We start from the raw sequence: 25,450 nt of genomic DNA, 5'->3' as shown, positions 1-25,450 counted from the left end.
CTCCTATTAATTGCCTCCATCCTGCAATTCTTGTTTTCCTGTCCCTTTAAAACTTCATCCCTCTTCTTTGCCTTTTTCCCTCCTTTCTGTCCATTCTTTTCTGTGCTCCATCATCAGCCTTTGGATCTGGCATGGGATCTGAATACAGGACAAAGGAGAAGAGTGGCTCTATGATGGACCTCTATCATCCTAATTCAGCGACTCAAGTCATGTCGGTCTCTTTATGTTCTCACACACTTAATAAAAATTACTCTAGTGCTTTCTAAAGAAATGCACACAAGCCTAGTATAAATATGGATTGTTTGCTTCTTCAGTAATGCTTCCTCATTAAGTAAAAAAATTCAGTCAAAATTTCTTGGATCAAGGTTAACAATACCTGAAATAATATATATTTTTTAAGTTTAAGTTGATTTTATAGAGCTCAAATAGCATCACAGACATGCATTCCATTTAAAGATCTGTATAACTGAGTTCATGTTACATGGAGGCAATGGAGGAGGAGGGAGGGAGAGGGAACAAGAGAGGACCTCAGGGACAAAACAAAGGGCAAAGAGAGCCAGAGAGGGAAAGACAGGAGCCTGGGAGGCGCAGGCAGGTCTTTTCAAATAACTCGTATTCTCCAACCTGATCAGGAAATACACCCTTATGATGTACAGGCAGAGCCTGCAGTGCAGTAAGTCACAATTGAGGAAATACATATTCTGACTGTGGTTTTATCTTAAAGATTATTTTAAGAATGAAAAGCTTTTATTCTAATGATCCTTTATGATAAGCATTAGGATTCTTCATGAACAAAACCAAAGAAGTGTTCAGGTTCTACCTTTTTAATCTGTATCCTAAGAACTACAGAAGGAAAGTGGATATTTAAGAACTAAGGAAAGGGGAACTATGCAATTGAGACAATTTGTAAGTCTATAAATGTGCTTTCACAATCTCCACGAAGACCATGACATGTAAAAACACAAACTTTTAGTTTCATCATTACCTTGGTTACTAGATTTTTCAAAATAGGAAATCCCAAAGATGGAGCATCTTACCTTGTGGAGATGTTCGAGGGCGAGCACAATCTCCCCAACATAGATCTGCACCTCGTGCTCCGTGAAGCGCTCTCTTTGAGAAAGATGAGTAAAAAGTTCTCCACCGTTTATGTAATCTAAAAATGAAATACATTTTTTCTTTCTTTGACTTATATTCATAAAATAACAGAAATATTTCCTTTTTAATCACTTTGGTTAACCATAAGGCACTGATTTTAATATATTATTCTTAGGATATAGAATACAGTTTCACACAGAATATAATACCAAACTCATACAGCAATACAGTTTCATAGGACAACTATCCTAAACTGCAATTAAATGAATTACTATACAGAGTGTGGCCATAAAACGACTACAGGAAATCTGCAGGTATTTAAAATATTTTCCTAATACAGAAACCTCTACCATCACCATGCAATACTGAGCTTGCTGTGGACTGTCAAAACATCAGCCACTTCAGTGACTAAAATAAAAAATGCACAAAAATCCCAGCCTTTCCTTCATAATAGTTGTCGGTCACTACTATTAAACAGACTCCTTATTTTCCAGAATTGCCCTTGCAACCTTCCAAATTTGTGTATTAGGTAGTGGGTAGCCTTCTTATTGCTCCACAGGCCCCAAAAGTAAAAGTAACACGACACAGCTGAATCAAAACACTTGTACTAAAAGATACCGTTTCCCTTATAATTGGCCTTATTCATCTGAAGAGGAATAATGAGACAAAAAGTCTATAGTGAGAAATACATACAAATATAAAGCTGTATAATAACAATTTAAAAACCCCAATACAATTATGTTTATAAATGGTTCTAATAAGGCATTTATTGATGAACTGATAGTAGTTTCATCAGAAAATAACCAATGCTACCTTAACATACATTAACACTTGTGTGTGAGAAAAAATATGTACCTAGAAAACAGCCAAAGTAGCTCAAAGCTTTTCTCCTAAGAAATTTGAAAAGCATGAATCCCTATTGTCAAGTTCATCACATTTGATAAAAGGACAAAGCAAAATCTTCATGGACTCACAAATTTTTGTTTTACCTTGCCCATTTATTATTTCCAAAAAGTAGATGCAACAGAACGGAAGAACTCTTTAAATAGCTGGTTGTTTTGCAATGTAATTTACAAAGCTCATGCTGGCAAAAAAACATTGCCCTTCTAAGGCTCCTGTGTTTTGCCAAGGGGTTTAATTATATCTTAACACAAAGCTAATTATTAAAAAGGTGTAAAGGAACACAACATTCCTGCAAACTAACAGTGAATTTTTTCTACCTTTAAGTAGTTATTTACTTAAATCTAATACTGATGCTTATGCATAAATGGTTTCCATGGTTAGATGTGACAGAAATAGGCACCCACAGGCCAGCTGACCAACTAACAAACTCCTACACATCCTTAAATGTCCTACTCAATTACCTCCTCTTCAATAACCACTCGAGCACTGCTGATCACTTCCTTTTATGTTAACCATTATACTTATTAAAGACTTCTACCACTGCAATTATCTTGCTGTGTTGAAATGTTTATTGCATTCTTGCTTTCTCTGCTAAACTCTAAGCTTTTAAAAGTCAGGATCAGTATATTCATCCCTACAAGTTCAACACAGTGCCTGCATGCAGTAAGCATTCAACAGATGCCTATTGCATTATTAATCACAAATTCTTTACATTAGATAAATATTAAGTACAATCTGAAAAAAAATTATTCTGAAACCCAAAGGCAAGTGTATTATAAAAAAAGATTGGATATACTCCAATCTTTGAGGCAACTTCATACAGTCCAAAGGACACAGACTTTGTAATCAATACACCTGGACTAGACAATGGCTCCACTGTGTCCTGCCTTGAGCGAATTAAATTTCTCACAGCTTAAGTGCTTTAGACAATGGGAGGAAGAGCTGCTATGGATTATTGTTGCTTGGAGCACAGAAAGTACTGAATTTTCCTTTTCCAGGGGAGACTGAGAAAAGGTAACTACACACCTGAGACGACAAAACTAAAACAACGTCAAGTAACTTACTTCCTACTGTTGGAACAGACTGACAGATAAGGTGAAGACTTGACACTCATAAAATAAATGTTTTATTTATAGGTACATGGTTGCACTTTACAAGGTGAATAGTCAACTGTATCCAGTCGTCCAGGCTGGTAAAGTAGATGCAGAGGCTGCCACAGGGCTCTGACGGCAGGAGCTGTGGGACCTAGAGAGTCCCTGTGGGGTAAGTGCTCGCATCAGTGGCCGGGATAGGAGGTCTGGGTATCTCTGTAAGGTAAGTAATTGGTACTATTCTCAGTCATCATGCTTTTGATGTTCTGTTTGGTGTGTAGTGGCATCTCATTACTATTTAAATTTGCATTTTCCTGAGTAATAATGACATCTAGTATCTTTTTATGACTCATTGGATATTTCTGTATCTTTTTTTTTTGTGAAGTGTCTATTACAGAGTTTTTTTTTTGGGTTTTTTTTGCCCTTTTTGGTTTTCTTTCTCTTTATGTGAGAAATAATTCCATGCCATGAAATCCACCTAATTAAAGTGTTAAAATTCAATGGTTTTTAGTATAGCAGAGTTGTGTGATCACCATCCCATTCAATTTTAGAACATTTCCATCATCCTACTCTCCCAGAAATCCCAGTTTATCTGTTTTTTTTTTAGTTGCTTATGTTTTTGGTATCATACTTAAGAAATCATTGCTAAAACCTAAGGTCAGAAAAATTTACCCGTTTTCCTCTAAGAAATCATAGTTTTAACAATTACTTTTTAATCTTTGATCTATTTTGAGTTAATTTCTATATATGATGTGAGGTATGGGCCCAGTTTCATAAGGGCCCATATGAAATTGGCTATCCAGCGTCCCAGCACCACTAGTTGAAAAGACTGTCTTTTCTTCATTGTCACCGTTGTCGAAAAATCGACTGATTTTTTGGTATAAGTAACAAAGTGCCAAGAGCCTGGGCAGGAGAGAGACTGGTATTCAAGGATCAGGAAGGAAGTCGGCGTAGGCAGAACAGAATCAACAGGTGAAGTATTGGGAGAGCCAAGTTCACAGAAGTAAGGAAGTAACGGAGGCAGGTGGTGGGGCAGCCTGTTTGGCCTCGCAGACCACTGCTGGGGCTGCTCTGTATGCCTGCACCGCACAACATACTGTGATTCAAAGCCACAGTGGCCTCTGCAATGGGGCAGCACAGAGGTTCTGGCCATTCTAAGGATTTCCCTTCTTACTCTGGAGTGGGAAGCCTTTGGAGGATTCTGAGTAGAACGGTTTGACCAGACTTGCATTTCAATAGGATCAGTGACTCTGGCTGCTGTGTTGAGAACAGCAGGGGTGGAAATAAAGAGATCACTTGCAATGAACAAGGTGAGAGACAATGGTGGCCAGGAGGAAGGTGACAGCAGTAGTGGTGGTAAGGATCCAGCCCTATATGAGCACCTGGAGAAATGGGGAAGGCTGAGATGGGGAGGCTGAAGCGGCAGAGGCTGAGGTGGGGGAGGCTGAGGTGGGGGAAGGCTGCGGCAGGGGGAGGTTGAGGTGGGGGCTGCTGACGTGGGGGATGCAGATGGGGGCGCTGAGGCAGGGGTGAGGCTGAGATAGGAAGGCTGAGGTGAGGGAGGCTGAGGCGGGGGTGCTGAGGTGGGGGGTGCTGAGGCAGGGGAGAGGCTGAGATGGGAAGGCTGAGGTGGGGGAGGCTGAGGTGGGGGGAGGCTGAGGAGAGGGAGGGCTGAGGTGGGGGAGGCTGAGGCAGGGAGGAGGCTGAGGTGGGGGAGGCTGAGGTGGGGAGAGGCTGAGGCAGGGAGGAGGCTGAGATGGGAAGGCTGAGGTGGGGGAGGCTGAGGTGGGGGGAGGCTGAGGAGAGGGAGGGCTGAGGTGGGGGAGGCTGAGGTGGGGGAGGCTGAGGAGAGGGAGGGCTGAGGTGGGGGAGGCTGAGGCAGGGAGGAGGCTGAGGTGGGGGAGGCTGAGGTGGGGAGAGGCTGAGGCAGGGAGGAGGCTGAGATGGGAAGGCTGAGGTGGGGGAGGCTGAGGTGGGGGAGGCTGAGGTGGGGGGAGGCTGAGGAGAGGGAGGGCTGAGGTGGGGGAGGCTGAGGTGGGGGAGGCTGAGGTGGGGAGAGGCTGAGGCAGGGGGAGGTTGAGGTGGGGGATGCTGACGTGGGGGTGCTGAGATGGGGGCGCTGAGGCAGGGGGAGGCTGAGATGGGAAGGCTGAGGTGGGGGAGGCTGAGGACAGGGAGGGCTGAGGCAGGGGGGAGGCTGAGGCGGGGGAGGCTGAGGTGGGGAAAGCTGCAGGAGGAACAGGTTTGGAAGGGACAATCTGGAGTTCATTTGTGAGTATGAGGAATGCTAAGTGTCTGACAAATAGTAAAAGCTCAATAAATGGGAGTTACTGTTATCATCCTCATAATTATTCATTCAAAGACTGTTAAGAAAAACAAGAGAGCCCTTCTGGAACCCTTTCAGGAAAAGGAAGGTAGATTTGTTTCGGCCAGTTTTAGAACATTAAGAGGAGGTTTTAGGAGCCATCCTGAAAGTGCTTTGTGTAAATTCCTTGAAATTATGTTCAATTTTTATTTATTTATTTATTTATTTATTTATTTATTTATTTATTTATTTATTTATTTATTTATTTATTTAAGGTATTATTGATATACAATCTTATGATGGCGGTCACATGAGCTATGTTCAGTTTTTTAAGTATATATAAGCATATATGCATTCTTCTTAGAAGAGGGGGACCACAGCTTTTATCAGATTCTCCAAGGAGTTGTAAGCCATAGAAGTTTAAGGAACGTTACCCCAAAGGCGGCTTTATAAATCGGAATGGAGAATTTCCTATAGAATTTACTTACAAACCAACCAATGAGTGCTGCCCGCCAGCACACAGGAACCGTCTGAGCGTAGCGTCCTGCAGCTCGCTGCCCGTAAGCTTGGTCCTCGGCCCACGCACCTAGCATCAGCTGCCCCTGCGCGCTCAGCTCACTTCTCCTTAACTTCTACCCCTGCTTGGCAGAGCTGTCCTGGAGCCTATTTGTATTTAGAATAGGACTGGTGAGGTTCAGGGCTTAAAGGAGTGAAATGGAGCAAGGAGTTTTCACTGTCAGCAAATCTCTGAGTATGGAGGGTGTGCTCGAACTGCATTCCCGCGGTCTCTCCACCTCTGTGTTTGTCAGGACATGGAGCAACTCTGTTAGGCTGAGGCTGGGACCTGCCCTAAGTAAACACAACTTAGCCAGACAGTGAAACAACAAGTAAAACAAAATTTAGAGAAGATCCAAGGGGTATTATTAAATGTAAGTCAAATTATAAGGTTTTTACTCTCTTGAAAGAGAACACTGGGATCAGGGATGCAGCAGATTCTGGCATAGAGTCTGCAGTGGCATAAATATGGTCAGTGACATCATGAAAAAACCTAGATCCTTGCTGACATCTGAGAGGATGATCTTTTTCAGCTTTGTAACTCAGGGAAACTCCCACTTTCCCCCCAACCTCATCCCTTTCCAACTGGGCAAAAGTTGTATTTCATCATATAAAAGACCTATTAAAAAGCTCAGACTGAATAAAGCACCTGAGTGGAAACTGGCTACTACTTGAATTATCTGAGGTTCACTCTGCCTGGTGGGCTCTTGGTCCACGCCAGCTTATCTACCCTGAAGAATTTTCTTATCAAAATTACAGACTCATTAGATTTCTAGGTACTTGATTTCTCAAGTTCCCAATTTCTTCCAAAACAAGTTACAAGTGTGAGGGGTTTTCTTTTTTTAAGCCTACATGACTGTGTTTATTCTTTTTATGATAGGAAAACTACCAGAAATAGCATGAAAATGTTCAGTTTTAACTGACGTTCCTGAGGCTTTTTTTCCCTCTGTGGTAATATGATGAAAACAGACTAAACAGTACACACTGACTTAATATATACCCCTGGCTACTGCTGCCTGCACAGAAGCAGCACCTTCACCCAGTTAGTCAGGGTAAGTGGGAAAGGGCTGCTGGCAGGGAAGAATTAAGTGACATAAAACAGGGTTTCTACTGGTCTCACTTAAAATCTGTATCTTGGCACTGCGCATGGCATTTGAGATTAGACAAAGAAGTAATACCACCCAGAGATACCAGGCACCTTCCACGTTCTTGTTCTGTTTCGATACGATAAGGAAGATAAAGAAGCTGATTCTCATGAACAGTGCTCTGGGGCCGTTACTATTATGGTAACAGTGAAATCCCCAGAGAAAACAGGGAATCTCTAGAGAACAGTGAAACCAGGAGTGGTTATATAAACCATGGGAGTGGCATATCCTCTGAGTGGGAGAAGGGTTATGGGCATGGGCAGTGCGGCTCCAACGACAGCGATTCTGTACGCTGTATTAGAGTTGCCCTCACCACCCCCCATGTGTTTTTACCATTGCTTAGGAGGAGCAGCCTCATCAGGTAGTTGGTCCTGTTAATTATGTCAGAAAAAATTGCCTTAAGATCGACTGTTCCCTCCTTCAAATATTTAAGTGGCTTAGAACCAATAATTCTATATATTTGGTCATATATATATTCATATAATTCCACTATTTTACCTGCTTTCCACAATTAGTTTTGGAGGGCTTATCAGAATGTCACAGCACTCAAAAAGACATAGTTCCACGGGTGCTCTACTGAGATTTCTTTTTAATGGCCACAGTAAACAGTAAGTGTGAATCTTTTCTGAGAATGTGCCAAGCTAAAATTATATCTGACATATTTATGGAACAGAACTTAAAGAGATAATTTATATCTTGTAGGAGCAGGCCCCAGGGCTGTTTTCTCAAAAAAAGTACTTGGCCTGGCCTGCAGGAAGACTCACTAATCTTTCCTAAGAGGTTATCACCCTACCCCACTTGCCTGTTAAAGCAAATGGATCTGAATTTGGCCACATGGACCAGCTACGTTCTAGGTTCTTGCCAGAGATTCAAATCTCAAATTGTCAGTAGTCCAAATCTCATCAGATGTTTAGTTGTGAGAAATAATACATACAAAGGACATTGCATGTAGTCTATACATCTTTCCTGATATGCTATAATGGCTTGGCACAAAGAGCAGGAGAAACGTACAAACTTGGATAGCACTGTTTTGGAAAAATTACACTCAGATCTTGCGCCAGCGGCTCATTATTATAAGGAATAGTGGCATGACACTTGGCATTGTCTTTAGTCAAAGAAGGCTGGTGAAAATTGTCCATTACATCTGGGCCCTATTTTTCCTAGTCACAATGCCTTACCTGTGGGTTTTATTCTTTTACACTAATCTTGATACAATTTCAAACTTACAAAAAAATGTTTGCAAGAATAGTACAAGGAATCCCCATATACCCATTATGCAAATTCGCCAATTGTTTACATTTCAGATCATTTGCTTTAGCATCCTCTCTGGGTTTGTATATGTGAATGTTTTTCCTGAATCATTTGAGAGTAAGTTGGACATTGTGCTTCTACCTCTAAGTCCTTCACTGTACATATCCTGAGAAAAAGAACATCCTTCCTTATAACCAGAGAATAATCATCTATATCTGAAACTTTATGATAAAAATATTATTTTCTAATCTACACTTGATCCAAGTGTTGTCATCTGCCCCACTAATGCTCTCTATAGCTACTTTTTCCAGCCTAGGATCTATATTATGATCACACAATGCATTGGATATCACAGCTCTTTGGTCTGCACCCTCTGTCTGTCTGTCTTGATCTTGACCTTTTTGATGACAGGCCAGTTACTTTATGGACTAACCCTCAATCTGGGTTTAATTGATGTTTCCTCATAATTAGATGCAGGTTGTGCATTTGTGGAAGGAATATCAATGAAATGGTGTTACCTGTCTTAGAAAGTATCAGGAAGCAGGTGATGCTAGTTCTCCCATAATGATCACATCATTAATGTGGAGTCACTATGTTTTCTATTGTAATTAATGGGTAAATTGTGGGGAGATGAATTGAGACTTGTGTGAAAACATCCTGTTCCTCATCAAACTATTACCTACCCATTTAGGATCCAATCATACTTGTTTAACTCCACCATTCCTTCTCTGTATTGTTTGGACACATATTTTGTTCACTTGGGCAGGTACACATTAGTTGGACAGATTCCTAAAGTTGGATAACTGAGTTGCAAAATACTTACATATTAAATTTAGATCACTTCTGCCAATTTTTATAAGTACTTTTGTAAGTTTCTCAAAAAGGCTATAGACATTTATATTCCCCACCATCAGGGAATGAATGCCTTAAAAAACCAAGTTCTCACCAACTCCTGGTATTATCATTATATGTAATTTTTTACTAATCTGATGAGCATTTCTAAGACACAGAAATTTTTAAGGTGTAGAAGAAAGAAGAGAAGCAGGAAATCTGAGAGTCTGCAGCAGCTGGATTTGATATATTTTCAATGCAGGTAGGGCAAGTGGCCACCTCAGACAGGCAGGAAGATGGTGATGGGGCTGCAGGGCTTAGAGGTAGTAAGGGGCTGGGAAAACTCATAAGCAGCTCACAAGAGAAGTAAAATGTTTGCTGACCTCTCGGAAGTTCTGTTTGAGATTAACAGCATGAATTTCATGCCAGACACAGCTGACACATTTTGGAGACATATGAGGAAAGCTTAGAAAGCTGGCCTCGGGGGAAAAAAGTTCAGCGAGTAATCCAAGTGACTGCAGTGGCTGGCCCAGAGGAAGGCTAACCGGGAAGTGATTCTAGTGTGTCAGACAAGGCAGGGTCCAGGCTGGTAAGAAGGCACATGCAACCTGAAGGAAGTGAACAAAAAGGTCCAGGAAAGATTGGAGGGAAGGCTAGGCTCAAAGAGGATTAAAGAACTGGTTCAGAGATTGAGAGAATGGAGAAAAATGGAAGATTATGATCAGAGAAGAAATCTGACTTTGAGGTCTTAAAGGTGCAACAAGTGTTAAGACCCAGTGTATCACTATGCTTATGAATGGCTGAAGTGAAGGTCAAAATGTCACAAGTCCAGGATGTTGGCATGGTGTTGAACTGGTTATCAATAGGGTTACTAAAATTAGGGAAGGGGTGCAAAAAAACTGGAGGGAAGGGAAGCTAAACCTGATGAGTAAGTCATCAGAAAAGGCAAGCGTGCATCCTAGGAGTCAGCTAACGATGGGACTGAGGCTAGGTGGTCAGAAGAGCTCCTTCCAACACAAGGCTCTGTTAAGAACTTCTTAAAGTGATGTTTAACTATTATCACTTTGTTGAGTGCAAGAAGCAGAATGGGAAGATAAACGGTCCAAGGACAGGGAGTTTCACTTAAGATGAAAGGATAAATAAAACTTGCTTGGCTAAGATTCAGAGAACTTGTGTGCACAGGGCTGTCCTCAGAGCACAATGGGAGGGACTAGCAGAGGATGATAAGCAAAGAGAATGAGGCTTAAATATTTAGGGGAAGAAAAATTTTTTAATTCCTAGAGACATTAAGAAAACCTCCAAAGCTTCCAAAACAGACATAAACAAAGTTAAGCTTTACAGAGAGTATAGCCCATAAACAGATTCATACCTCTCTAATGACATATTTAACTTTTAATTCCAGAAGCTAATTTAAATGAATCCTTCCCAGAAAGCAAAGTTGAAATCTGGCACCAGTGAGGCAGATCAAAGTCTCAGGGCAATTTTTTTTCTGCCAGGCACAGGGTCTAGCACTAGCAAATGTACAGCATGCACTAATATTGTTTGCATGAAATGAATGAACATGTAATATTCCACTTGCTGACTGCTATAGCCACACTGAGCATTAGGGTAGATTCTTCATCCAAGGTTTTAGTAACAACAAAAGTAGAAAGAAATAGTTAAATATTGTAATCACTAAAAATTGCAATTGAAATGGGTCAATGTGGCACAGAAAAGGGAAAAGAAAGGGACACAGTAATAACATAGTAAGAACACCTTTTTTGTTGGATATCTCTCTGAAGTTATGATCTCTTCCCCTGCTAAGAAAGTTTGGGATAAGTCTTAAGACTGAACTCTGTTCATAAACTAAAGAGAAGGGGACCATCAATAGAACATCTTCATGACAATGATTATACAAGTGAATAAATCTGTTATGTTCTCCAAAGCTGTGAGGCATATTTCATCAATGTGACACTTCCAAAATAAATTTATCAACTTATACTGGAAAGTTGATGCTATTTATTGTACAGTCCATACAATGGAGTATCTTATATGATACTTGTATACTGGTTCATTGATTAAACTTGAAGGAACTTCTTAAATGAAAATGTATCTCAATTATTTTGTATTTGATAAATGATCTTTATTTGTAGAATAGCTCACAATATATATCTGTAACATATTAACATAAATAATTCCAACTCCCACATAAGATTGACATGAGGATTAAATGAGCTATTGACAGTTAAACCGAGGCCAGACATACAGTAAACACTTACTAAATAGTGAGCATTAACTATTGCTATTTATAGACATCAATTACAATTTATGAAATAAAAAAACATTGCAAATATAACTATAATGATTAAAAATTACATTTCACATTTATGCTGTCCTGACTTCTCTATTTTCCCGATCATTTCAAGGCTTATAAATGTTTAACATATATTTCTATGACTAGGGTCTAATTTAATCAGAGAAATTTTCTTATATAATTGATATTTTAGCAATCCTCAACTTTTCAAATTGCAGAGATATGTGGATTTTATTCTAATTAACTTGCCTGTAAAGATTTTTATGTGACAGTAGTTGTGCCAGATGAAACGCTCTGATGTTGTCTCTAGAAGCATCAAAATAACACAGAAATCACACAAATAATGTGAAAATTAAAAAACAAATTTCTCCCATTTTAACACACACTATCATCTGCCCTAAATCCTGCACATCCCATCTTCTCTTTCTTCTTCTTTTTATAGCAAAACTTCTTTAGAGAGTGATCTACATGTCTGATCTGACTCTCCTTACCCTCTGCTTGCTTCCCCATTGCTGCTGCAACAAATTTCTACAAACTTGGTGGCTTTAAACAGCACAAATTTATAATTTTATGTTGTAGATTAGAAGGCTGACGTAGATGTCACTGGGCTAACTTCACGGTGTCAGCAGGGCTGCATTTATTCTAGAGGCTCTAGGAGAAAGTCTGTTTGGTGACCTTTTCCAGCTTCAAGAGGCTGCTCAGGCTCTGCCCAGGTGCCTGGCCTCCTCCTCCACCTCAAAGCCAGCAGTGGCGGCTGAACTGCTTTTCACACTGCATCACCCCACCCTCTTTTCCATCTCCATCTTCCTCTTATCTTCTGCCTTCCTATTCACTTTTCAACACCCCTGTGATTACACTGGGCCCACCCTAATAATCCAGGAAAATATCCCTACTTTAAGGTCAACTGACACAATTTTAATTTCACCTGCAACCTTACTTCTCGTTTGCCGTGTAACCCGACATATTCACAGGCTCCGAGGGTTAGGATGTGGGTGTCTCTGCGTGGCCATTATGCTGCCTTACAGCCGCTCGTCACCCTTTTACACACTACAGAAGAACTTCCACCTTCTAACACCACCACAGTCTAAGGTTAAAGACAACCTCATGTTACTCAAGTCAGTAGACGCTTTTCAGTCTTTTACTGAGTTTTCAGCTGTACTTTGTAACCCAAGAGAAAGACTATTCAAGAAGAGCAAAGTGAGACTGGCACAAGAACCATCCCTGTAGGTCCAGCCCAAGTTGAGTTTCCCAAAAATGGTTTTGTGAAAGGCACTTAAGTTTGGGGTAGTTATGCAGAAAGGGCCAACGGATACATTAGTAACTTGTAGATCATGCTTGTAACCAACTGACTTGCTCAAGATCACATAGTAAGTGACAAAGCTGGGATTTAAGTCCAAATCCATCAGATGCCAGAATCTAAAGGCCCTGCCTGATCTGACTTTACTACCACGCTGCCGCAGGACTCCACTGGGTTCGCGTTTACCTTTTTTTCAGTCCTCCAGAGCTCCACACGCCTTCCTTTCTTCAGGCTATCAAGAAGCTGGTGGAGCCCGGTGTCTGGACTGTTCTTCTATCCCCTCTTCTTGCTCCTCTAACTTCTACTTTTTCTCTTAAGTTACACTTTAAATGTCACTTCTATGGGAGGTCTTACCTGAGAACTCTCGAATAATCTTAGGTCTTTTTGTTATATGCTCTCATTAGTACCCTCTGCATTTCCTTCCAACTACTTATTTCAAGCGTAATTACTCAGTCACACACTCTTTAATGCCTGTCCCCCTTTCAGATTATAAGGCTCTAAGACAAGAATCTTGTCTAGGCTATTTGCCTCTATATCCAAGCACCTGCACACACAAAGAAGCCGTGAATGAAGAGTTTAAGGATTGACAATTTCTTGACGTGGTTCACCTGCTGTATCAAAAGGGTAGTACCTCACAGAGTCCTCCGGGAAACCTACACAATGAACTGGAAGAATCTGAAGCCATGTGTCATCTCTCGGATGAGTAGTCATTTGTTCTCTCACTTCTGAGTCCTGCAAGGCTGACTGTGTTTCTAAACTGACTCAGCATTAGCCTCATGGACTGTGCAGAAAAGGCAAAACCCAAAAGTTTGGGTGAAGTTTATGTCTAGAGGAGTAATGAGTTAGAGTGCTCAAGATGTCTACCAACGTGCAATAATCCTAGTACTGTGACACATTAATAATCTCCCTTTAAAAGTTAATTTTAAATTGCAATGTTACAATGCCAGATTCTTTATTGTCCCCTTTTAAACAAAAATCGTTTTTTCTATTTAACTATAATGATGTTCCTTTAAATTAGGCCAAACTTTTTTCATATTAGGGATGCAATTTATGTCTCATTTCAATGACATTTAATTTATACAGATATTTAACAAGAGCAAGTAGATTTTGTTTTGTTGTAAGGTTACCTCACCATCAATCATGTTTCCTTCTTGGATTTAGGACTGCACCTGTGCATGTGTGGGGGCCGGTGTGCTGGCCTGTGTACGTATCTGTCTGTCTGTCTGTGTAGGGAGGTGGGTAGAGACTGGAGGAGGGAGAATTAGCCTTTAAACTAGTTTTGTTTTTTAAAACACTGAATTAATCTTAAGAACTTAAGAGCCAGAGACGGGTAAGATTCCTCAAGGGAGGAACAACCTAAGACAGGCACAGTCGCAGGGGGCCATCTGGTGAGAAAATGGGGAGCAGCAGAGGTGAAGCTTAGAACCTCCCCCCTCATGTTCTGAGAGAAATCTTCTGCATACATGGATGTTTATTGCCCTCGTCTAGCTCGGATTAACACATAGTCTACAGGCACACACCTGATGATCTACATTTGCTCTCTTACAACACTAAACTCTGTTTTCTACCTTTATCTCGTATCTACCTACCACTTCAGCATTTTATTAAAAATAATAATAATAATAGAGAAATGTGGTATCCACATATAAATCAAGTTTAAAAATCAAATGAATAGTCATATTTGAACTGACTGTTTATAGTTCATAATGCATGAGCAAAACCGAAAGCTTCTGTGATGACTGCCCTTGCACTGTTCACCATGTAACTTATTCACTATGTAAGAATTTGTACTCCATGTAAGAATTTGTTCGTTATGCATCAGAAGATTGGAGACTGACGAAAATTAGGCTTGGGGTGGATTAATGATTGTGCATTGAGTATTGACCCCCCTATACAGAAATTTATTGTGGTTAACAACTATTTGATCAATAAATATGAGAGATGCCCTCACAAAATATATATATATATATATATTTAAACACACTTCCAATTGTAAAATAAATAAGTAACCAGGATGTAATGTATAGCATAAGGAATATAGTCAAAATATTGTAACAACTTGGTATGGTGATACCTGGTACCTAGAATTATCATGTATATAAATATTGAATCACTGTGTTGTACACCTGAAACTAATGTAATGCAATACTGTTGTCAACTACCCTTCAATAAAAAATAAAAAAATAAAAAAGAAAAAAGAACTTAAGAACTAAGAACTTAAAGATCTCCACAAAATTGCCAGGATTTCAGCAACTCCCTAAGGCAAAATTATTCAAACAGTTGACAGTACCTTATAGGGTAAGTATTAACAATACTGTGTATTTGAATGTTGTATATTTGATATCATAATATCATATATTTGAAAGTTGCTGAGAGTACATCTTAAAAGTTCTTACAAGGAAAAAATTTTAACTGTGTGAGGTGATGGATGTTAACTAAACTTATTGGGGTAATCATTTTCAATATATACATATATCAAATCATGTTGTACACCTTAAGCTAATATGTTAGATGTCAACTGTATCTCAATAAGACTGGAAAAATATATATCTTATGGGATTAACATTAGGGTACACAGCATCTGTTTCCAATCAAAATTATTATTTTCTAAGTGCATCTCATTTAATTATTTACATTTCAAAACATAAAAATTGGGGTTCAAAGTCACTTGTATTTACAACTTTTTCAATTCACACTACTAACATCACTGTTGAGAAGTCACACTATTTGAGCATTAAAAACATGGAACAAACTCACTTTGTTGCGAAGGAATATACATTGTTAGTTGGTAGAGAATAGTTTCAGTTGGTCAGAATCTCTGCGTATCTGATTTGAATTGAACTAGAAACCTCTCCACTGTTCGTAGTTGATATGCTTCTATTACCAAATGAAACAGAAGAAACTGAAATAGAAACTGAAATCCGCAGGAGACACTGTGTTCAATAAGCCTACAGAAACTACCGGAACAGCACTGTTTTCCATTGAGAAACCAAAACCATGGAAAGAGCTGGTCAACTTTTTAAGGCTATGCTTTGTTCTTGGAACTTCATGGAGATCGGCTGGCAGGAGAGGAAGAGGCAGAGTTAACTGACAAAAAGAAGGGCTAAATCCTGTATCTCCTGCTTTCAAGGAAAGATCCTCTGTTCTGCTTCTACTCTCCAAACACCTACTTATTTCTAGTAATACCCTGACCTCTAGTCACCTAACCTTTTTATCTCAAATTCCCTAAGAAATTCTCTCTCTCATATTTCTTCTTATGGTGACATATTCCAAAGAGCTAACTGCCATTAGCTGGTTCTTCCCCGGTGATTCAGACCCCGCCCCGCCCGGGCCTGCACTATTATTTGGGTCTTCTTTTCATCTTTTTTCCCCCTACAAACTTCCCTCTTCCCTCAGCTATGCCTCACACACATTAACTCCTACACATTCTGGGTCTCATTACCACCTCCTCTTCCTCCCTCAGACCACCTAAGACTCTCTTGATTGCCTCTCTTGTCTCGTATCTAAAATAACAGTCTTAACGTGCCGACACACACCTGAAAGTAATTCCCTGTCAGTGTCACGCCAGTCACGTCACTTTTTCTTCTTTTGGCTTTAGCTCAACCTTGTAATAGCGCTCCTGCAACGCATTCGGCTTATCAAAATCATTACAAAGTTCTGACTGAGGCATGTCTATTTATCAGTGTTGCGAATTAGTCTTACTCACTTCGAAGCAAGGCAGCGCTTCAGCTGCTTGTACTGCGCACGTCACGGACCGCTCTGTTACTGTCTCAGCAAGTATGCTCATCCTTGCAATTTTCAAGATGAAATTAATAGTCAAAAGGGAGACTTTCATGTTTTAAATACCTTTTAACTCATATTAAAAGGGTGACTCATGATGACAGACTGTCTACAAGGCTGGGGTGGCATTCATTACTGAGAAGGCTCTTTGGCATCACCTTTATAAACACTTTTGTGATTTGCTTCTTTAGTGTTCTTTAATGTCTTAATTCTACTGATTAATCTGACACTTTATACAGTCATAAATCAGCTGGTGTTTTGACAAAACTACCACTAACAGATCAGAGAACACTAAAAGAAAAATTGTTTTTCACAGATTATTTTTCACAAAGAATTCCCTCCCACTGTTAGCTGAAATGAATATGAGTTTTAAGGGAGAGAGGGAGAGAACAGATAATATTTCTTGTTGTAACCACGCAGAAGTATAGAAAAAGTTATAAAAGGAGGCATGGTCTCGCTGTTACAAGATTTGAAAAGGCCAAAGAAACCATAAAGAAGAAGAAAACTCATCAAATCCATAGGATATCACTAGATAATTGAAAAAGATATTGATATAGAATTAAAAAAAAAAAAAAGAAATGTGACTTATAACAGATGGGTTTACAGGAGAGGTCAATAAATTACAGCCCAGAGGACAAATCTAGTCCAGGGCTGCTGAAGACAGAGGTTAGCCGAACAATGTAAATGTATGTAAGGCAATTATAACTAAACAAAGCACATTGTAGGAAACAATCACACAGACGGTTCTGATGGAAATTCTATGTTCCATACCTGGCAAATGTCAAAGGTAAGGATCTGTCAAGATAACACTAGCATTATAATAATCTTATCATCTAGAGAGGCCTATGCCCATCAGGCAAATTCTATCCCTAAAGAATAAGCCTGGTCAGGAGCTGGCCAGTGAGCTGTGAATCCTAGCAGGGGAGTGATGTCAGCCTAGACCCCAGGCTCCGTGTCTGCTCCCAAAACACCTCAAGGAACAGCAAGAATGATTACAAATCTCCATGACCTATTCCTTCAGTAAGACTCTGAGACAAAGAAAACCCATACACACCCAAGAGCACGCACTGCGGGCAGGCTAAGAACAAGGCAGGACACAGCACTGCAGGGAGGTAAGAAAACACAGTAAGATAGGATAGAAAAATCAATGAACAAAGATCAATTGCGCTCAGGTAGAAGCTATGGTGGAAGAGAAGACTCTGTTTACAACAGCAACAGAGGATAGAATATGTGTGAGGAATTCAAGGAAAGTGGGCAGGAGTTAAACGAAAAATCATTCCTGAAGGTCCCAGAAGTAGATTTTACCATAAGACATACTATGTTCTTGAACAGGAAAAACCAATACCATAAAAATGTCAATTCTCCCTAATTTAATTTTTAAAATATAAAACAATCCCAATAAAACACCTTAACAAGTCCCCCAACCCAGAACTAGACAATTTGACCTAAAGTTCATTTAAAGAATAAGCATGATGAGCCCCCCAAAATCTGTAAAGTAATAGCAATGAAAGATAAAGGGGAACTAGTTTTGCCAGGTTTTACAGTAAAACATACTGTAAAACATTGACCAACTAGAAGAGTACAGTAGTGGCTTATGATTCAACAAACCAAAGAGAACACAGAGTCAAGAAACAGAACCCAAATATATTTAAGAATTTAAATATGAAAAAGGCAACACCTCTAGTTAGTATAAACTTGGGACTTTTTACTAAATGGTGCTGTAAAAACTCAGGAGCCATTTGAAAAGTTTAAGTTGGATACTTCCTTCATGTTATACCTAAAGAAAAACTCTCACGGACCAAAGTCCTCTATGCAAAAATAAAACTATGCAAGTAATGGAAAAAAACATCAGCAAATCCCTTTATTACCTCAGAGTTGAAGAGATCTTTCTAACCATCACTTAAAATCAGTAAGCCATAAAAATAGTTTTGAAATAAATTCCATTACACATAAATTAAAAAATTTTACATAGTCAAAGCATCATAAAGTTAAGACAAATGAAAAACAGGGAAATATTTACAATGCGTATCACAAATGAGTAATCTCCCTAAGACCTCCTAGGAAATTGAGAAGAAAAACTGGGCAAAGGGTAGAAATAGATAATTCTCAGAAAAAATACATGACCCTTTAAACATATTAAAAAGTGTTCAGCCTTATTAACAAGAAAAATGCAAATTAACTCTACACTGAGAAACCACTATTTGTCTATGAGACAGGCAAATACCCAGAACTTTGATAATATGCTTATGGAGGGAAGAGGCACTCTAATACACTGCTGTTGAGAGTATAAAATGGTTCAAGTCCTATGGGAGGGTATATGCAAAATTACAGAGGGCAGAAATACAGATCTAACAACCTCCTTCCAGGAATCAGGACTTCAGTTTATTCTATGCAAATGGGAAATGACATATGTACCAGTTATACCCTGAAACATCAAAATAAAAGACTGGAAACAGCCCAAGGATCCAGTCATAGAGAACTGGTTGAGCACACCATGGAATGGAATCCAACACTATGCAGGAATCACAAAGAATGGGGAAGAGCTTCCCAATCGGATACAGAATGATCTCTAGGATACATTGTTAAGTGAAAAAAACATCAGAACAGTACCCAGAGCAGGCTTCCTTTGGTCATGACTGATGGTGGTTGGTATCAGGGCCCCTGAAGTCACAGCACCATTTTAATTAGCTGTTCAACTTCTAACTTTGAATACTAACACTTCAAGGGAATGAATCTTGCCTTTCCATTTGAAATTGTATCTCAGGGTAACCAAAGATTTACAGTGGATGAAAGAAAGCCATATTTTACATAAGACTGCCAACTACTAAATATAGAAGAAATGACAGATTCAGAATATCACCATTTTGCAACTGATAATGAAATAATTGATTTAAGCAAGGAATTATCAAGTGTTAAATGTTAAACCCATCAAGTGTCAAAATATCACACAGGTTATTTTCACCTCTAAGGTAAAAATGTTAACTTTCTTATAAAGGGATCAGATTGTCATCTCTGCAATTCAGTCTTAGCATTACCAATGACTAGATAATAGATTTGAGGTGATACAAAATGAAATATGCAAAATCACCTATGGTACATCCCAGCTACAGTGCCACTCTATCAAGGTTTTAGGTCTAACTTCCCAACTACTGGAATTCAGTAGAGGGAGGAATAAGCTAAAAGGCACTTTTTACAAGATCATTTTTCAGACCAATAAACCAATGATACAAAAGACAGAACGTTCCAGATTAAAAGACTTTAAGGACATAACAACCCAGCCTTGATGTGAGTGCTCCTGGACTTGATCCTGGTTTGGACAAATCAGCTGGAAAGGATGTTATGTGACAAACGGTGAAAATGTGAATATGGACTTGTGCAGTAGCTCTGGCTATGAATTCTCTGCAATCCCCTCATCAGGAAGTGATGTCTTTGGCAAGGATGTGGAGAAAAGGGAGCTCTTATGCACTGTTGGAAGGAATGTAAATTGGTGCAGCTACTATAGAAAACAGTATAGAGATTCATCAAAAATCGAAAACAGAACTACCACATGATCCAGTAATTCCCTTTCTGGGTATTTATCCAAAGACAAAAACACTACCTTGAAAAGATATGCACCCCCACAGTTTACATTATTTACAGCAGCCAAGATATGGAAACAACTTATGTGTCCACTGATGAATGAATGGAAAAATTGTGGTGTGTACACATACACACACACACACACAGGTATATTATTCAGCCATTAACAAAAATGAATTTTGCCATCTGCAGCAACTTGGATGCACCTTGAGTGCATTACACTAAGTTAAACAAGTTGGACAGAGAAAGACAAACACCGTATGATCTCACTTATATATGGACTCTTAAAAATAACAATAAAAACAACAAAAAACCAAGCTCATAAATACAGAGAACAGACTGGTAGTTGCCAGAGGATGGGTGTGAGCGGTGGGCAAAATGGAAGAAGGTGGTCAAAAAGTACAAACTTTCAGTTATAAAATAAGTCAGTCACAGGGTTGTAATGTACACCATGGTGACTATAGTTATAATATTGTTATTGAATACTTGAAAGTTGCTAAAAGGGTACATCTTAAAAGTTCCCATTGCAATAACAAAATTCTGTGATCATGTATGTTGACAAATGTTAATTTGACCTACCGTGGTGATCACTTTACAGTATATACCAATGTTGAATCATTATGTTATACACCTGAAACTAATACAGTGTTGTAGTTCAATTATTTCTCAATTTTAAAAAATCTTAAAAAAAAAAAAAAAAAAAGAAGGGACGTCTGTTTTCCTGTCCATTGAATCTGGCTGGTCTTTTGTTAAAGGGGAGGCCATGCAGGTCCCAGAGCCTGGCCTCAGGAGGACTCGCAGCCTCTACCTCTGCCCTCTGGGCAGTCTTCACAAGCTGTCCTGAGGCTGCTGTGCTGTGAAGCTGATGGTGCCCTTAAGCTCAGATGTAAGCAGAGCTACTCATTTCTATTTGTTTCCCATTTGAAGGTTTGTGTTTTCATGTGAGGGAGGGTTCTGCTGCTGAAAGGTTTCAAACCACTGTATTAAAATGCTCTGTCCCTATAATCTACTGGGTAAACATACTGAAGGAATACATTCACAAATTGGTAAATAACACAGCTGAGCAGATACACACAGGAGGCAGAATGAGGGACCAAATGATACTGACTTGCTGGAACAACAGGCAGACGACAGTATGAGTGAGGACTCTGACAGGACAGGGAAAACATGACCTGTCTGTAGAAAGATTGAGGATTGTTTGTTCATGGTAAGCATTGCACGAGACTGAAGTGTAACCTTAGGACTCAAAAAGTGAATGCAATTTTAGGCATCATTAATAAAAGTGTAAGTTCCAAAATGAGAACATTCAATAAAATTGCCAAATATGTATTAAAAAAACCTGTTTGTACTATGAACAGTCAAAGAATACAGGCAGCACACTGTTTGGCAGACTTTGAAATGGGTCAGACCTGAGTTCCAATCTTTGTTCTCAAGCTTACACAAAACATGTAACTTTGGGAAACACAGCTTCCAGAAACTTCTGACATCACTAATGAGGAGATTTGGGTAGCGCTGTTGTGAGAGTTAGCGACACTATGCATAGCTTTGGCATTCTGGAGGCACTCAAGAAATAGCTAATGCTTACAGAGCACTCTGTGAAATTTTATCTCCTCTAATTCTTAGAATAGTTTGGTAACAGTATTATAATACATAAACGTAAGTTATCACCAGAATGGGATTAAAGTTGTAACATGAAATATTCAATGATGACAGAGTATAATGCTAGAAGTATTGCCATTTACTTCTAGTAGGAAGAGAAAATGGAACAACTTTTCAGCAAAGTAATTTGGTTGATGTGTAGAGGACTTTTCCAGAGTTCATATACAATGGTCCAACTCTATTTGGGAAAGGAAAGGATTTAGAAAGTGCCTGTGGGAAGAAGTGGGAGTGATCAAAGGGTTGACTGACTAATAGATATCTCCATTATATGCAGGTTTTTCACCAGAAAAGCAAAGCGTCTCTAAGAATAGAAGTGTCTCCTTTCTTTTTATTTTTCCCAGTTGCTGATTTCCATAAATATTGCATCAACCCAAACCTGTATGTTGTGACACCTCCTAAAGCAGGACTCTGTGGCCCACCTCACCATTCAGCTCCTCACATGGGAATGGAGCACCCTACCCAGGAAAGCAGACACTCCTATCTCAGGTGTTTTGTAAGATTAATGAAGGAGTGTGGAATAGAAGTATATAAATTCCTTCAGCTTGGGAGGCCCCAAACCCACAGCAAGTTGTGTTCAGGGAAATGCTGCCTCAAAGAGAAGAACCGTAGTCAAATTAGTTCATTTCTTCTAAGTCTGAAGTATGTTGCCCTTTGAATGAATTACAACTCAAGAATCCAGGAAAAATGTTTTCCTAAAAAGTTTGACAGCTGACACTTACCTAAAATGAGATGAAGTTTGGTTTCTGTCTGGAAGGCATAGTGCAATGTCACCAAAAATGGCGACTGCCGAATGTGCTCCAGAACTTGTCGCTCTGTCCTTGTATGTTCTGTAGTTTTGGCCTTTTGAACGATTGTTGCCTTTTTCAAAACTTTCATGGCATACAGCTTTCCAGTATCATGGCCACTTATTTTACGAACTAGAAATACTTTTCCATAAGCTGAAAATGAAGAGAAAAAAATGAAAAGAATTAAAATGCTACTTCAACAGAATGGTAATTTACTGGAAATTGAAAGTTACAGTGCACAAAAAAACACTCTTTGAATGAAAATGTTTCCTTAGTGCTGTTTCAAATGGTTCTTTGATTGACTTCTTCAATTCTATGCCAAATACATTTCTAGGTCTAACCCTTAGCATTTATATATCTAACCACTGTTCACGAAGTTATGCTTTCACTCTTTTGCTGTTATTCTTGCTTCAATATTTTTAGCTGTAGGAAACTCGCTGTTATTATGTGGTCAATTAACCACAATCCAATTCTGGAACTAGGACATTTTTAGACATCAGATAAAACCTCTAGGCTTTGCTATCGATGAAAACAGTTCTTAATAAGAATGCCATGCACACATACAAATAAAGTACCTCAAGTACGCTTCCATACTTAAAAAAAAACAAACCCAAAACTAAAGCAACCTAAGCTGACATTATATAAACAAAACAGGTCTTCAGATTAAAAAAGCATTAAAAGACACTAAATTGCAAGCAATATGGCAGAAGCCCCTTAACATCTCTGGACAGTAATTCATGGCTTAGTAGATCAACCTCATCGTGTTTTCTCTAAGTGAGGGCTCAGCTAGGCAAATCATGTGTGCAGCGCCAGTCCTGCAGGTGAGAAGTTGGGGTCACAGGGGCACTATGCCTCTGGCAGAGCATTTATTTCCTAGAGAAAGGGGAAGAGGGCAGAAAGAAGTGGGAGGGAGAGGGACGAGAAAGGGCTGGCAAAAACAGTGTGAGAGGGAAGGGGTAGGTCCCCAATTCATCCCGACAAGGTATGAATTCTTTTCCCTTTTAAAAATGTTAACACCTCCTGGGAAGGCTAGGCCCAGTCCACTCTGGAGTTGAAATGCTTTTTGCCAGACCACTCAGGAGCTAGCCTGAGTTCTGACCCAGAAGGGTGCTTCCATACACTCCACCCACACCTCTCCAGTATTCAGCATAGGATTCTGTTCTGATCCACCCACTAGAGTAAGAAAGCCTACAGGAAGGGCTCTTGTACCCTGTATAGTTATTCAGTTCAGTACTTTGGGAAGTAAATTAGTACTGACACATGACACATGATACAGAATTGGGTCACTTGCCCAAGATCACACTCCCAAGGAGGAGGAGAACCAACACTTACTAAGGACTGGTCTATGCCAGGCTCTGTGCTAAACACAGTCCACATACTGATTCAGTTAGTCCTTGGAACAGCCAATGAAGTTGGTACTTCTAGTAATTCCATTTTATAGTTGAGGAAATAGGTTCAGAATACCTACGGAACTAGCTGAAAGACTTGGGTAAGATGTGGATGAACTTATTCAAACTCAGGCAGTGTGACTCCAGGGACCACATTCTTAACCATAAATTTAAAAAAATTCTTTGTGAATACTAGAAATTGGACATTCTGGATTTTAATAAAATCAGCACCATAAACATACTAAACACATTCTGTATTATAGAAAAAGTTCACAATTGTTTGTGTCTTATCTCATTGTAAATAAAATCATCATAGATTGAGATTTTAGTAAGACAGAAATGAACCAAAAAAGGAAATGACAACTTTCAGAACCTACCAATTTAACCTAAAGTATAAACATGAAAAAGGCTCAGCTATTCAGAAACACTGAAATAAAGCTAGAAGATATTCTATGAAGTGTACTCTGTCCTCCACAGAGTAAGCCACTACACAAATTTGGAAAAGTGTAAAGTCCCTACAGATATGGGGCTTTTGTGTTTCCGACATGCACATGGCATCCACCTTAAATTCCTGTTCTCCGAGTCCTATGTCCAGAGTGCTGAGGTCCTTAGAGATTGTGTTACTCATCTATGCTCTCCAACAAAGAATATCTTTCTACAACATCACTGAGAGATGGCTGTTCGGCTTCTTTCTAGCACTCATATTTGTCTTTCAGCCTAGGTGTTGACCATGGGGCAGACTGACTGCAGGGTGTTAGTGCCTGGCATCTGAGCACTTGTAGGACACTTTAGAGATACATTAACTCACTTGATTCTTATTAATATCCCTATAAGGAGGTGAAAGATTACCTCCATTTTACATATGAAGGAAAGAAGTGTGAAAGAATTGGGTCACTTGCCCAAGATCACACTTGCCCACAAGGTCCTACTCCTGAGCTGGGTTCCCACTGCCTTAAGTGAATGACCTCATCAGCAAATAAATAAGGAGGCAGACTTTAAATTCAAGTCACAGTACAGATTCTGTGTTATAGTGGAGGAATGGACACAGTGCTACTACTTCCAAGAGAGAAAGGTTTGTAAAGGTTGTTATTGACTTGGGGCAGTGGAAGGGGGAAACCTAAATATTAGAAAATGTTCCTTATTTTGAGTGCAAACAGGCCTTTATATAATACTCATTTGTTGGTCCTTCTATAACCTCTGGACTTACAAAAAAGAGTATCACTCCTCTTCTGTAAGATAATATGTAAAATATTTTGAAACATTATCATGCCATCTTATCTGGGCAAAAAGTCCCTCTGTGAATTTGTAGATTTTTTATTTCTTTCTGTTGTTTAAAAAAAAAGTCATATTTCACTTCAAACATTTGTGAGGTAGCACAAGATGCTAATATATGTTGTCAAATAATATAAACTCATCCTTATTGCCATGTTATGTGCTATATGGTCAAATAATAAACAGTCATGTGATGATAATGCAGTTTTCCAATAACATGA

General features: G+C 39.3%; 1 protein-coding gene across 1 annotated transcript in view; it reads right to left on the bottom strand.

Annotated features, from left to right (window-relative positions):
* The window catches only part of RPS6KA5 (ribosomal protein S6 kinase A5), a 204,621-nt gene that overhangs the window by 82,173 nt on the left and 96,998 nt on the right, over window positions 1-25,450 (bottom strand). Inside the window, exons 3-4 of the mRNA XM_036882248.2 lie at window positions 22,504-22,722; window positions 1,038-1,153 (exon numbers count right to left, since the gene is read on the bottom strand). Coding sequence (XP_036738143.2) covers window positions 1,038-1,153; window positions 22,504-22,722 — 335 coding nt within the window. The remainder of the gene's footprint in view (window positions 1-1,037; window positions 1,154-22,503; window positions 22,723-25,450) is intronic.

This window comes from Manis pentadactyla, chromosome 11, assembly GCF_030020395.1.
Source record: "Manis pentadactyla isolate mManPen7 chromosome 11, mManPen7.hap1, whole genome shotgun sequence".
NCBI classification, from domain to species: domain Eukaryota; kingdom Metazoa; phylum Chordata; class Mammalia; order Pholidota; family Manidae; genus Manis; species Manis pentadactyla.
The sequence above is the reverse complement of the archived record's forward strand: the minus strand, read 5'-3'. Positions and strand labels throughout refer to the sequence as shown.